At 40.8% G+C, this 15000-nt stretch overlaps 1 protein-coding gene across 1 annotated transcript in view; it reads left to right on the top strand.

Moving 5' to 3' along the window:
- The window catches only part of LOC137995258 (uncharacterized), a 41856-nt gene extending 32278 nt beyond the window's left edge, over positions 1 to 9578 (top strand). The window contains exons 7-8 of the mRNA XM_068840833.1: positions 1 to 154; positions 8962 to 9578. The exon at positions 1 to 154 is cut by the window's left edge and continues 392 nt beyond it. Coding sequence (XP_068696934.1) covers positions 1 to 154; positions 8962 to 9578 — 771 coding nt within the window. The remainder of the gene's footprint in view (positions 155 to 8961) is intronic.
- Positions 9579 to 15000: the final 5422 nt, after the last annotated feature.

Here is a 15000-nt window from a genome sequence, read left to right as displayed (position 1 = left end):
TCTTTGCCAGCTGGACGAAATGAACAGATTAATGGAGCGTTAGTTATAAGGAATGTTAAAAAGGAGGATGCAGGAAACTACATTTGTGTTGCAACCAGCGCTGGAGTGTCTACCATAGAAACTTTGAGTTACGTAGAGGTTCGGCGTCCACGAGGTGAGCGGAGAAACATGTAAAGTAGTATAATTTTATGCAAGGAGAGGAATTTTCCTAATTTGGGCAGAATACTATAAGAAAAGTGAATAAATGCACCGAAATTTAGGCACAAGTTACATTATCAAGATTATCATTGTCACTAATAATCTCTAGTTCTCACACGCAGTCATTTTTCCTGGAAAGAATGTCTGCCACCAAATTTGTCATAAAGGTAAGATACGTATGCAATTAAGTGCTGAGCGTGAATCGAGCCAACTATTCAAGTCAATGCATAGCTCATCTTGCTTCAGTGAATTGGCCAGAGAGACAATGTTGGGACTCTCATAGACGACATTTGCAACACCTATTTTCCATATAGGTATAGAGGCTGGTTTACACAGGACATAAGTATACAGCATAAAAACAAGCCTAGAAAATGTAATGCGGGAGTGAAGTTAGCGTAATTGTAAAAGTAAGCATAAGTATAAGCTTCAGCCAAGAATCAAAGGCACCTGTGGCTAATACGTTGATAGAACGCAAAAGCCGTGAGTGAACGTAATTTGAGACTGAAGTGTATCTTATGAATAGCAGTTAAGACTGATATGATAGTAACTAAATAACAATCCCTGATGTGAGATAAGAAAATTTAGCGTTATGAAACGAGTTGCTTACGTAAATTCTGAATCACCACCGTAAGAAATATTTGAGACATGAGGTTTTGGGCATTAACCTCGTCAGAGCGAATTGAGATATTCGCGTGAAGCGAATAAAGCGAGGAATCAAAGAAGAAGCACTATAAAGAAAGTTATCGCATGTGTGGCCTGGTTTTAGCCTTGCGAATTATACCTAATCACAAGCAAAACTACTGAAGAGAAGTCTGTAGAGCTTAGATCACTAGCACCTTTTGTTAAAATAGTAGACACTTATCAAAAAGTTCATATTTGTAGTGACGCGTTGCAAATCGTTTTCCTTCCAAAATTCCACGTTTAAACCTATTCATCGTCGTAACCAAAGAACAAGGTCCCGAAGCAAAAAAAAATGGCCTATAAAAAAAATAAATTTTATTCGCGTCTCATTCTTGACATTTCCTGGCATTCTTTAGCCATTCTTTAGATATTATGTACTTATTGACTGAGTGGGAGGGCCGGACGGGAAAATATTTGGCCCGAGGTCATGGCGTACGGACCGAGCGCAGCGAGGTCCGTGCGCCATGACCGAGGGCCAAATATGTTACCGTCCGGCCCGACCTAACTCAGTCAATAAGCATTTTATCGTATGACCACCGCGCTTTTCCCTTTTTTTTTCCGGGTAACAAAATTCGGAATGTTCACTGACGTCGCTCATTTTGACCGAAAAGTCGGAATTTATATAGCAATTGCAACAAAGTTGTTTTAGTTCGCATCTCGCGCGCGCTTTCATTGCAAAACTATTGAGAAAATCCCCGTATGAGGGCCGTACGCGATCCTAGCAGGGCCGGACGGCTTTTTCTGGCCCTGCTTGCGCCATCGCGTACGGTCCTCATACGGGGTTTTCTCAATAGTTTTGCAATGAAAGCGCCCGCGGGGCCGTACGAGTCATATGATAATATGTACTTATTGACTGAGTGGGAGGGCCGGACGGGAAAATATTTGGCCCGAGGTCATGGCGTACGGACCGGGCGCAGCGAGGTCCGTGTGCCATGACCGAGGGCCAAATATTTTCCTGTCCGGCCCGACCCAAACTCAGTCAATAAGCATTTTATCATATGGGCTCTTCACACTATTTAAGAGCACTCAGAAGATGAAGTTAGGACAAAATAAAAAACAAAAATATGCACAGAACATTTATCTAATATCTTGTTTGCATTTGCTTTTCTGGCTGTAAATAACTTGTATGTTTAAAAGCAACGAAATCCCCTAAAAGCGCACCGCACTGAGGAGTACGTGTTCCTAGCAGGGCCGTACGGCTTCCTCCGGCCCTGCTCGCCCTAATGCGTATGGCCCTCATACGGGGATTTTCCCAATAGTTTTACAATGAAAGCGCGCGCGGGGCCGTACGGGCCATATGATAAGAAGAGGCTAATAAACCAAAAATATAAGATACTTGGTTTAAATGTTGAGGATAGAAGTAACCCATTGAAATTTCTTCAAGCTCTTATCAAGAAATTTTGAGGCAGTTTAAGTGTTCAAGGTGAGCGAACAAAGGTGGGTCGCATGTTTCAAGCTGAAGGAAAATCAATTTGTGCCTGGGAATGTTGAATGGCAGGGCGAGCCAAGTATTTTGAATATGGGGATTTTGAGGACCAAACATGTCGTGATAGGTTTATTGCTGGTTTAGTATATGAAAATTTACAAGGAAAGTTAAACACTAATGGTCATCGAAACAAGGCGTTTCCTACTGTTTTGGAAATTGCCAAGAACTATGAATCCTGTGCGGAGGAAAACGGACTGATGAGGCAAGTGCGGGAGATCAGGAGCAAGTCAACTGGGCAGATAATTTAAAACGCTTTCGTTGGAAAGGAAAGAATCCACACAAAGGATCGCGCCAAAGTGAGTGTAACTACTGTGGAGCTCAGCCGAGCCACCCTAGAGAAAAGTACCGTGTCCGTTGTACTTAAGTATGTGTGTCGGAACGGTGGTAAGTAAGGGCGTATTGCCAAGAAGTGCATGAGGAAAATGAAGAATGTGAATGCAATGGATGAGCCTGGTTCTGTTTGTGAGCATCATGCATATGACTTGTATACACTTTACATTCACTCTGTGAAAACTGTCTCTGTACAAAAAGGAGGAACGTTCTGTGCTTCAATCAAGTCATCAGTTGCTGAGAATTAGTTTGTCTGGAAGACACTCCAATTGGATACGGATTTGACAACTAATATCTTGGCATTGGATGACCTCCGGAGTTTGTGTCCAGCAAGTGGTAAAGTAAGTTCTCTTATCAGACCATCTTGTGCTACTCTGCACCCCTATGGGAGGGGGGAGGGGTGTCATCAGGCATGTGGGGCAGGTAGAGTTGGTTTGTGAAACTCAAGGGAAGTATTAGCCTCCGGGATTTCGGCTGTTGAATAAAGAAGTCATGGGATCACAACTACTATTACTGAGTGGTTCCGACGGTATCAAGCAGGGTCCCATTGAGATAAAGACGAGACGGTCACTCTCAGCCCTGAGTGTTGCGAAACGCGGTGGTGATTCAGTGATTTGTCATCTAAGTTCAGGCCCCAGAAAAAAAGTCACTCAGAAAAATGGGATAGCACTCCCACCACCACACAAGTCACTCCAACAGAACAGTTTGCGCATGCTGCATCAGACTCGCACATTTGTATTCACTCAGTGGTGGGCAAAAGCGAGTACGTGATACCGCTGCAGTTGTAGTTGTTGCCAATAGAGAGCCCGTAATAAGTGGTCCTGACCTGATCATGAGTAGTGCCCCGCTGGATGTTTTCAAGGACATATCTTCAACTATTTGTCGAGTTTTTCGCCAAATCTTGCCGAAGTTGAGAAGCCATTTACCGAAATAACACATTTCAATAAAGTCTGATCGTGGTCCTTACAGCATGATCAAGCCTTCAAAGCAGCCAAACAGGTGATTGCAAATGCCGAAACGCTGAAATTTGTTGATGTCAAGAAGCCATGCTTTTGATAAGTAAATGTCAGAAACAAAGGCCTGGGTGGAGCACTGTTACGAGACGGATACCCCATGGCTTTCACCTGTTCCACGTTGTCAGCACCTGAAAGAAGTATGCTCGTATCGAAAAAGAGTGTCTGGCCATCAAAATAGCAGGCTCAAAGGTTTATCAGTACCTGTATGGCAAGCAAGATATTGTTGTACATTCAGACCACCAACCACTTGAAACTATTTTCAAGAAACCCCAAAACACTTGCCATACAATGCACCCGGATACATTAGAGGAAATCATGGTTACTACACAAAGTGATCCAACCCAGTCTGCCCTGACTCAGTTTATGGCTAATTGCTGGCCATCTGATAAATAGTGTGCTCCAACAGCGCTCCATCGGGATGAACTAGCTGTATAACCAGCTTACATATAGTACTTGGAACGTTGCTAGTATTTAGTGCCTTATATACAGTTGTGCAAATCTTAGATAGATCCATTGATATTATTCCAACAGTTTTGTGATTCCATGCGCCACCTCTCTGTTAAACTATGATGTGCCGTCTCGCAACCATGATTTTGTCTCTAAGCGGATACATATTTATGATAAACTTGCCGGCTTATTCTATTATGAATATTTTTTTCAAACACTTTAGAAAGAGCCGGCAGAATAGTCAATGGCCTATAATTAGCTTTATTTAATGCGTTCTGGTGAACAGGAGTGATGCACGTGACAGTTGACCACTACAGTGACTGGCTCGAAGTTCACTTAATTAAACGAGGACATATCTGGGGCACATGTTATTTCAGTCACAAAGGCACACTTCTCCCAGCCCGCTGTAGCATTCCTAAGACGTTCCTATCAGACAATGGACCCCAATATATCCCACAAGAATTTATGAATTTTGCTATGATCTTCAGCTGGTCACTCGATCGCCGTACTATGCAAGGGCCACCAGTAAAGCAGAATCTGCTATCAAAGAAGCCAAGAAGATGTCAAAAAGGACTGACCTGCTTACAAGCCTTTTAGAGCATAGAAACACCCCATTTCAGGGTATGACCTACTCCCCAGCTCAGCACAGAGGTTCCTTTGCCGTCGAACAAGGTCGATCCTGCCCGTATCTGGATCCTTGTTACGCCGATCTGCGTCTCCAGTTCCTGTGGTGCTCGAGGAACAATTGCAACGGAGAGCTAAAGCGAAAGCGAACTACGGAAAAACGACGAATAAAAAGCAAGTGCCGCTGGTGCCTGGGGAATTTGTTTAAAGGAAGCGCAGTGATCACCATCGAGGTGAATTGTGGAGGTTCGGAGAGGTGCTGAATGAGGTGACCCCTCGTTCGTTCCTTGTCGGAACGCAACACGGATTGGTTGGATGCAACCGAACCCACCTAAGTGGACACTTTCTTCTGCTCCATCGCATTCAGGAATATGTCGGTGGTAAATAGTTCAATATCTCTGTAGAGTGATGTAATTGGTTGCCACTTTGGTGACTGTTTCGAAGCTTGTGATAAATTGAGCTAGGGCAACTTTTTCTCACAGCTTTTATATAGTTGGTAATAGGGACAAATTGCAATTGTTTGTAGCTACCTCGTGATCACTCTCCTTATGAAGAGGAATAAACTCCCGTACTTCCATGAGTCCGGGTAGACAGAACTGGTCAAGGAGCAGTTGATGATATCAGTTAAGACGGGTGGTATGTGAGCTTGGCAGTCCTTGATAACTCGCATGGACATCTTGTAAGGCCCAGGGGCCTTATTTGATGGCATTGTACATATAAAATTTCGAATCTTGCTGGATGCCTCGGGATAGAAATTGAAACGCTGGCTTGGTGAATTGGGTGCTGAAGAGAAGGCTGTAACAAAGCTATCAGCTTATGTTCCTTAATAGCTCGCTCGCGGCATCCGCTGCTTTGCGTCCCAGTGAAGTAAAAACCTCATTAAATTCCGTGGCTACCAGGTCTGTATCTTTGTTAATAGAAAGCCTTGTCGAGAGCCTTGCTGGGAGACATTTACGAATAGTTTCCCACATAGACCCTGTTTTCCCCTTGCATGGTGTCTTGATGGAATGTAGGTCATTGAATGGCCTTGTTTTGGAGTATCTTTCGTCTAAATTTATCAAATGAAATGAAACACGTTTTACCCTAAGAAACTCTGCAAACAAATTAGTTGTTCTCTTTCCGCGAACTAACAATCTGAAAAATAGTTTTAGTTACAGTGGTGCAAACCGCTGGAACAGCCTAAACTTTAACCTTAGGAAATCGGATACCCCTTAAATAACTAATTAAAAGCAATTGCTCTATCAGAATTTTTTTTTTAAATTCTGATAGAGCAGTGCATTCATGGAAAACAGGTTATAGTTAGTAGTTAATGTTAGTATTTATTCAGTAATGAAGTAGTTTTAGCACATATACAAATTTATTTATTGCACTATATAAAAAAGTAATAGGACTGAGTGGACTACAATTCAGGGAGTAATCGTGCGCGTGATTTGAAATTACCAGCATTACCCCTGAATTGTACAATACGAAGTCCTATTACTAATTAATCGTAACTATAACAAAATGCGAGAAAATCAGAACAAAACTAGAGGTAAAAAGTCTTTGAATACCTTTTTGAGTGAAAAAGTTAACATTATATTGAATCTGTTTTGAGAACAGTAGGAATACAGCAAGGAAGACCCCATCCAAATTCATGTGATTGACGCGCGAATAGCATAATTTGGAGTCGTTCAAATTGGATACCTGTAATTAGACACCCACGTGATCGCGTGTCAATTACACGATAAATAGGCACGCACAGAACCAATCAGGTTTGAGAATTTTGTAATAGTTACGATTAATGGCTTTATTTCTTTCAATCCTGATGAATTTGTACCGTGTATAAAGAAAGGTTAAAGATTAAAGAAATCCTCCACTGCATACAGCGGCTTACGGCCCCGTCTCTGTGTATGAAGCTCGGTAGGCGGGGCCAGATCTGGTGAAGGAGGCTTGGGTTTGAAAGCCACTAAAAAGTGGTTCTGCATTCCACAGATAGAGGAGGATTTCTTTCTCCCTTGTGGGGTCTTTTCGATGGTCTCTTTAATGGAGTTGATTTCCTCCTGGTTTATTGCTTTCAGCTATTAGTTCGAGGTCTCTTATGATCTACATATGTCGATGCAACCCTTCAGGATGAGCTTGGAGACTTGCAGGAGCTTCTTGCTTGCTTGACTTGCTCTTATTCCAATACTTAAAGTGGTTTTCAATTGAGTGTCGAAAGTAATTAGATAATTGCTTTGGTTTATGATTACTTCACTCAGTGATTGGTTCAAAGTTCTCGCGCCACTTTTTCAACCAATCAGAAGTGAAACCAAAACCAATCGTGGCTCGCGCGTGCACATTTTCACGCGCTTTGTGTCGGCTACGTGTAATTACTTCGAGTTTTAATTGGTTTACCGGATTGTCTCCTTCCTTTCTGATTGGCTAGAGTAATTACTTTGGTTTTGGTTTTACGACACTATCCCGCTGTCTCTAATTAGGTTTAAGTTTTCTAAGTTTTCTCTAAGACTCGAAAGTTACATCTCTTAGCCAACGTGCGCGGAGCCGTAACGTACGCATCTACAGATTCATTTGCTTCTTGGTCGCTTCTATTGAATCGATATCTTTCGTAAATTTCGTTAGTCTCGCCAATCTAGTAACTCTGTAGCTTTTGGAAAACTATATCAATATCCTTCTTATCGTCTTCATTCTCAAATTCGAAGCCTTCGTAGACGTACCTCCACAGCATCTGTGCCGATGCAGGATAGCAATGTGGCAGTTCTTAGCGATTTGTTTTAATTAGATTGGGGTTTTCAGGCTCTTTGAGAATTACAGCTATTACGTAATTGCTTCATTGCACAATGGACTTTCTTCCAGTTCGTCGCTGTGAGCTCTAATTTCGAGGCAACGGGGTATTTTTTGGGATTTGTACTACATTTGGTTGAGCAATGACTCCATGCATTTGCACAAATTCGCCGCTATCCCCAGGTTTTTCTGCCATATTTTCGAAGATACCTAGATTTTATTGGCAAAGTTTTCCTTCTAGAGCACAAAACAACTCTACTCACCGATATCTTGCACTCTTCACTGTCCTTTGCTGAGGCGTGGTCGAAAAGAAATTAGGAAAAGCAAACAAATTAATGTTCGAAGACTTTAATTTAGTATGGCAGTTTGTCAGGTTACTCGACCACGTGAGGGCGAACAACGTTTTAACAAAAAATCTTTATCGTTCACTGAGCGGTAATTCCTCGCTGTCAGTTGATGTAAAAACCGGATTCCAATTCTGACACCATGTAACGAATTGTCTAAGGCAAGAAACGAAGTAAATCCACTAAACAAGACGTTTAATCTACTAAATAAGACGTTTAATAATTGGGGTGCAGGGATGGGGCAGTGCAGTGGTGAGAGCACTCGCCTCCCACCAATGTGGCCCAGGTTCGATTCCTCGACTCGGCGTCATATGTGGGTTGAGTTTGTTGGTTCTCTACTCTGCACCGAGAGGTTTTCTCCGGGTACTCCGGTTTCCCCTCTCCTCAAAAACCAACATTTGACTTGTTGTGTTCATTGTTAATTTCACTTTACAGTGTCCCCAATTAGTGCTCCAGCGCTAAATCCACTAGATTCTTAAAGTTCCTTTCCTTTCCTTAATCATTATGGATCGAGTGTGCATATACTCATCAAGCAGAAACAGTTCACATCACGGAACCTAGATGTAGGTCAATGTATCAATTAGGTACACATGCAAAGTTAAACATCGTTACAGGTCCTGAATGGACAATGTCACGGTGTCGCGCTGCTCTGCGGGCTCAGCAAAGTCAAGTTTGCCGTCCTGTCCACGGGCTCATTGCACCTTAATTTGTAAGTATGACTTTAGTGCCCGCAGGTCCGGGGGACAAATTGTCCATTCAGGACTAGCTCCCGAAGAGTTTTAGTACCTCAATGGGTAGAGCGTCCAACCAGTGTTACGGACTCTGATGTTCAGTTGTCCTTTCGCTTGTCTCTAAGCAACTAGATTATCATTCGAGATGGAAACTTAGAAGGAAATCGTACTTCGCTGTACTTGTTAGTGTTATAGCTTTTTTTGCTCATAGCACAAGTGGGATACATTATAAAAACCTCACTCTACGATTAGTTTCTTTATTGGGAGAGCGGGTTTTTAAACCCTTTTCACTTCACTGTGAACACATGATTACTTCTTTTTTTAATTTGTGTCTTACGCCATAGATTGCTCAGACCTATTAAACTCAGGTCAAACTCACAGTGGAGTTTACTCTGTCGACCCCGATGATAAAGGATCCTTCAATGTATATTGTGACATGCGCACCGACGGCGGAGGATGGACCGTGTTTCAAAGAAGACAAGATGGTTCGATAGACTTCCATCGGGGATGGAACGATTACAAATCAGGCTTCGGTCAGCTGACGACTGAGTTCTGGTTAGGAAACGATAAGATCCACCGGCTGACGGCCTCTAGACCCAGCTCTCTGCGAGTGGAGTTGGAGGATTGGAACGGAGGCAAAGCGTATGCCAAATATGGTCGGTTTAACATTGGAAACGAGCAGGCGCAGTATCGACTTGAAGTGAGTTCGTATTCAGGGACAGCGGGAGATTCGTTGGCATGGCATAATTACATGGCATTTTCCACAAAAGATAGAGATAATGACAGATATTTTTTTAACTGTGCAGTGACGTACACCGGTGGTTGGTGGTACAACAATTGCCATCACTCCAATCTAAACGGAAGATACGTAGGAGAAAAACGTGATCGCAAAGGAACCCTATGGGTTCAGTTTAGAGACATTCTTTCTCTGAAATTCACTGAAATGAAACTGAGACCATAATCCTAGAAGGAACAGTAACCGCAAACGAAATGTGTTATTGACAAGGAACGTTTTCCATTTAATAGATTAATGAACAACTCTAATCAAAACAATATTGGTAAAACAGAGAAAATAGGTGTCATGATTATGATTATCATATCAAGTACTGTAGGACTAGAATCTTTGAAGGTGACTCCCTAGGAAAAGTACTCGTCAAAGAATGAAACTTTGCACACTGTTGTTATTTATCATATCATTCTAGGAGATTATAAAAGCGAATTAAAGAAGGAAGTTCATCGTGTTCATTCCTGAGGTACGACGCTAAGGAAATACTTCTATTTAGGCCTGTTTTTCAATTGCATCATACTCCCAGTGTTAGACAATTTGGCTCGATTTTGTTGATGTAACTCGTGATATACCGAAAAGTCTGGCGTCATTCTATTGCTTATTCACTTACGTACTAGGAAAATGTACTTGGATGCCTTTGTGAACGCATAACACTCCAAAATAGAGTTAGCTCCAATAAGAGCTGTAACACTCGTTATAATTATCACCCTTGTCGCGAGCAATGCTATGAAATTACCAAAAAGCTGACTATAGATTGTTCCCGATTGTTTTACAACTCTATGAAGACAATGTTCTTAGCAAAATAATGAAATAAAGACGTGGGAGTCATCGTACTCTTTCAGGAAAAAAATCGGTCATTTTATCAATGTGCGCATTATGCGCGCGCGGACTGATGACGACGCAAGAAATCATGCGGAGTAGATTTGCAAAATGCAAAACCAGGGAATCACCTTAGGAGAATTTGATCCTCTGTTCAAACGTCAGAAAATTTTGCCCTACTGCATGTGAAGTAAATCGGAGGGTTGTCACAATAGACACTACAAAGTGTCGCCTAACCCTAATCCTTAAAAAATGTAACAGTTCTGTGAGCCGTAAAGAGCGGGACATTTTGTGACACTTTGTGATGCCTATTGTGACGTACCAGGAATCTAATTATGTCGGAGTAGTGGACATGTGGAGTAAATCGAAGCAATAAGGTCATGGAGCAGTGAGGTTATTGTGGCATAGTCAGAGAGCAGCGTTTACGTCAGTGGTGTCAGTAATCTTTATCGTACATTTGCTGTTATTGTACTCCCTGAATCTAAGATTAAAATGAGTCTAGGTCATCAGTAATACATCTCTTTAGGAGCATTGTTTTCTTAATTTTGAACTACGAAAGTAAAGTGAGATGGAAAATTATCCTCGCAGTTGTGAACGCAATTTGTGCCATGGCGTAAAAATCCCTGAAAATACTCTTTGCAAGACGTGTGGCGGGAAATGAATCCCAAAAAGAAACAATTTACCCAGGAGAAACCAAGCATATAAAGTCCAATGCAGGTTGGATTACTTTTTATCATCTCAAAACCTTGCTAACCTTGCCAAAGAGTGTAGTGTTGTCCACGCAACAGGCTCCTCTGATCATTGCGCGGTCAAACTATTTATTCAACAGACGCTCTCAACAAAAAGGCTGAGCCGGGATTTTGGAAATTTAATTCATCGTTATTAGAGGATGAAGAGTACATTAATGAATTCAAAGGAAACATTAAAAGCTATAGAAATAAATACCTGTATTTAGACGACAAAGACCTGAGATAGGACCTAATGAAAATGGAAGTGCGAGGTTTCACAATCGCTTACTCCAAAAGGAAAGCTAAAAAGAAGAGGAATGAGGAAAAAAAGTTGCAGGAGCAGCTGAATGAACTATTGGCCCAGTCTGCACGATGTAAAAATAATCCACTTTTAAGAACAAAGATACAAAGCACACAAATGCGTCTCAAACAAATAACAGACCAAAAAGTAAAGGGTGCTATCTTGAGAAGCAAAGCAAGATGGTGGAATACGGTGAGAAGAACACCAGATATTAGAAAAAGAAAAAAAAGGGTGAGGAGAAAAACACCATCAAATTGAAATTAAAAGATGAAACGGAAACTGAAGATCAGGAGATCATTCTAAGGGAAGGGGAGAATTTTTACAGAGCTTTATATGAATCGCGCAATATCAAAATAGAAACACCAGAGAGCAAGACTTTCTTAGAAAACGAGCTCATCAAACGATTAAGCGATGAGAACGCGAACATTTGTGAAGGAAAAATAACTAAGGAAGAGTCTTTAAATGAAAGGGAAATAGGTAAATCTCCGGGCTCAGACGGCCTTACTTCTGAATTTTATAAGCGATTCTGGGATGAAATTAGTGATGATGTCGTACAAAGTATTAACATCGCCTTTGTCGATTTGTCAGAAAAGAGGTATCATCACTCCATTACCAAAGAAAGACAAACCCACTGATGTCTTTAACAGCTTACTTCCAGTTACTTTGCTAAAAGTGGACTATAAAATTGCTACAAAAGTAATAGCGAACAGATTAGCAAAAGTACTCCCAGATATCATAAGCCCAAATCAAACTTGTTACGTAAAGAATAGATATATTGGCGAGAATGTCAGACTCATTTCTGATGTTATTGACTATACTGCAGCAAAGCAAACACAAGAGGTCGCCCTTTTTCTTGATTTTAAGAAGGCGTTTGATTCAATCGAATGCGAGTACTTGCACAAATTCTTGGATGTTTTTAACTTCAAGCAAGATTTAAAAGACGGGTAAAATGTTTTACACGGATATTTTTAGCTGTGTTAAAAAACAATGATTTTGCATTCCCCTTTTTTTAACCTTTAGGAGGCTCGAAAGGGTTTCAACACTTAGAAGACTGTTTAGATCGAATAACACTACAACACTGTATCACGTAGCAGCAATGTTATGGTACTATATGAAACACCAATTATTTCCAAAGAAGATGTGATCATTATTGTGATGTAATAAGTTACCTTGGCAACGGGAAAGCCCAGCAAAAACACGCTATATTTTGGATTTAGACGCTCATATCTCAAAAGCGATTTTGGTGATACCCCTTTTTTATTGCTGAAAAGTGATGAGAAGGCCACGATGAAACCTTCGGTAAAGTTTAAAAAAATTCTGTGAAGAGGATTCAAAGCTACCTCAAAGAAATAACAAAATTAAGGTGGCTCTGAATCCACGAAACAGAATTTTTAAAACTTTGCAGAAAGTTGTATTATGCCCTTTTGATTACTTTTCAGAAATAAAAAATGGGGGTCACTGAGTTCGTTTTTGAGATATAAACAACTTAAGACAAAATAAAGGGTGCTTGTAAAGAGTTTGCCGGTTGCCACGGTGACATATTACGTCACAATAATGACTGTATCTTGTTCAGCAATAACTCGTGTTTCATTTCATACCACAATATTGCCAATACATGATACAATGTTGTGGTGCCGATTCTTCTAATAAGAGCATCACTTGGAAGTGTTGAAACTGGTTCGAGCCTCCTTAAACGCGGAGTAAGACAAGGCTGCCCGTTATCAGGACCCCTCTTCGTTCTAGGAATAGAACTGCTTAATATTGCAGTTCAAAAGTTTTAACAACATCAAAGGAATAAAGGTCGGAGGCGAGGAAATTAAAATACCTTACATGCAGATGACACTACTTTTCTTCTCAGAGATCTGGATTCAGTGCAGACGTTACTTGAGACGTTAGGCTGCTCAGGCTTAGAACTCAATAAATCAAAAGCAGAGGCCTTGTGGCTGGGATGCTGGGTAGCAGGGAAAAACACATCATTCAAGTTTTGCTGGCCAGAAAATTCTGTTTATGCTTTAGGTATCCACTTCTCCAACGATAGAAGGCAATGTGAAAGTCTTAATTTTGATAAGAAACTAGACGACTTGGAAAAATTCCTTAACTCCTGGAAAAGGAGGAAAATCACTCTGCTTGGGAAAATCAACATTGTTAAGTCACTAGGGCTGTCTAAACTAATACACAATGCTTCAGTGTTATCATTACCTGAGAATTTCAGCAAAAAGGTTGATAAAATCTTACTGGATTTTATATGGGATAGCAAACCACATAAAATTAAAACACATTAATCGGGGACAGGAAAGTAGGCGGATTAAAAATGAATGAGTTCGAGACGATGAACAAAGCGTTTTCACATGACGTCACGGTGGCCATATTGGTGTTCCAAAACAAAGAAATGGCGGCCATGATGGTGTACCAAACTAATCCTCCGGGAATTGGATTCTATTTTTATGCAAATACTTTCTTTTGTTTCAGTAATCAAATATGGCTGCTGGTCACGTGAGTGAAAACGCTCTATAAAGCCTTGAACGCTTCGTGGGTGAGAAGATTTAGGCAGAGGTGAATGCGCCGTGGAAGATCATCCAGAAGATCATGGCGTTACAAAAGTTAAACACCTCTTAGACCGTAATAGTGAAAAAATTCTAACGTATCAAGAATTGTTAACCTTTTCAAAGTTAAACCCAGTTTCACTGTATACTATAACCTTCTCATTGCAATTAAAAATAAAGGGAAAATTTTGCTTACTGGTAGACAGAGGCAAACACGGAAACAGAACTGGTACGGACAACGAAAAAAATCTTTTCAACTCTGAGCATCCGAGCATTGCTATGGATCAATAGCAAGCCCCAGTTGTTCGAAGGTTGGATAGCCAGCCCTATCCAGTGGATATCTCAATAGGCCACTTCGAAAAATACCATAATACTCTTTGTTTGTCCCACCACGTTTTGCATAAGCATTGTTTCCAGTTTCTCTTAGGGCTTACAATGGTCCAAGAGAAAACAAATATAATGCATATGCAAAATTTGGGGGGACAAACAAAGAGTATTATGGTATTTCCCAAAGTGGCCAATTGCTTTTCGGATATCGCACATCGTGCGCTGGATTGTGATTAATACGATGCTTATGTCCAGAAGTGCACCTAATTAAATGCACGCCCAACAGCCACTTTGCCTTTTTCACGGTTAGTTTTTCTCATTTGCATTACAATGTAATCTCTCGTGGATGCAAGGCAATTTCGGGTTAAAACTTCAAAATAGCCCGAAATTGCTTCACGTACATGCTAGATTATATTGTAAGGCAAATGAGAAAACTAACCGTGAAAAGGGTTATTGACCGAGTCGGAAAATACCATAAACATTGCTTTCTGTTTCTCTTGGGACATACAATGGTCCCGGTGTCTGACATTTGCAGACTGCAGAATGCAGACTAACGCTAAATTACAATTATTGAAAGCTAACCGCTTTAAAACGGGTTCTTCGACTTAAATAATGTTAATCAGCGCTATTTGAAATGGGTGCTTAGACATAAATAATGTTTGTCAGTGCTATTTGTAGGTAGCCTGCAGTCTGCAAATGTCAGATGTCCCAAGAGAAAGCAAAAACAATTATATTTTAAAAAATACAACCACACTTTTGAATTTTCGGAACATGTTTCGATGTTTCAAACATCATCTTCAGCCATAGTGAGTGTAACATTAAAATTTTTACAAGATAATTCGTATATATATATATAACTATCAATACAATGATTCTTT

The sequence above is a fragment of the Montipora foliosa genome, chromosome 3 (genome assembly GCF_036669935.1).
Source record: "Montipora foliosa isolate CH-2021 chromosome 3, ASM3666993v2, whole genome shotgun sequence".
Taxonomy (NCBI): Eukaryota; Metazoa; Cnidaria; class Anthozoa; order Scleractinia; family Acroporidae; genus Montipora; species Montipora foliosa.
Note: the sequence above shows the minus strand (reverse complement) of the source record. Positions and strands in the feature narration are given on the sequence as shown.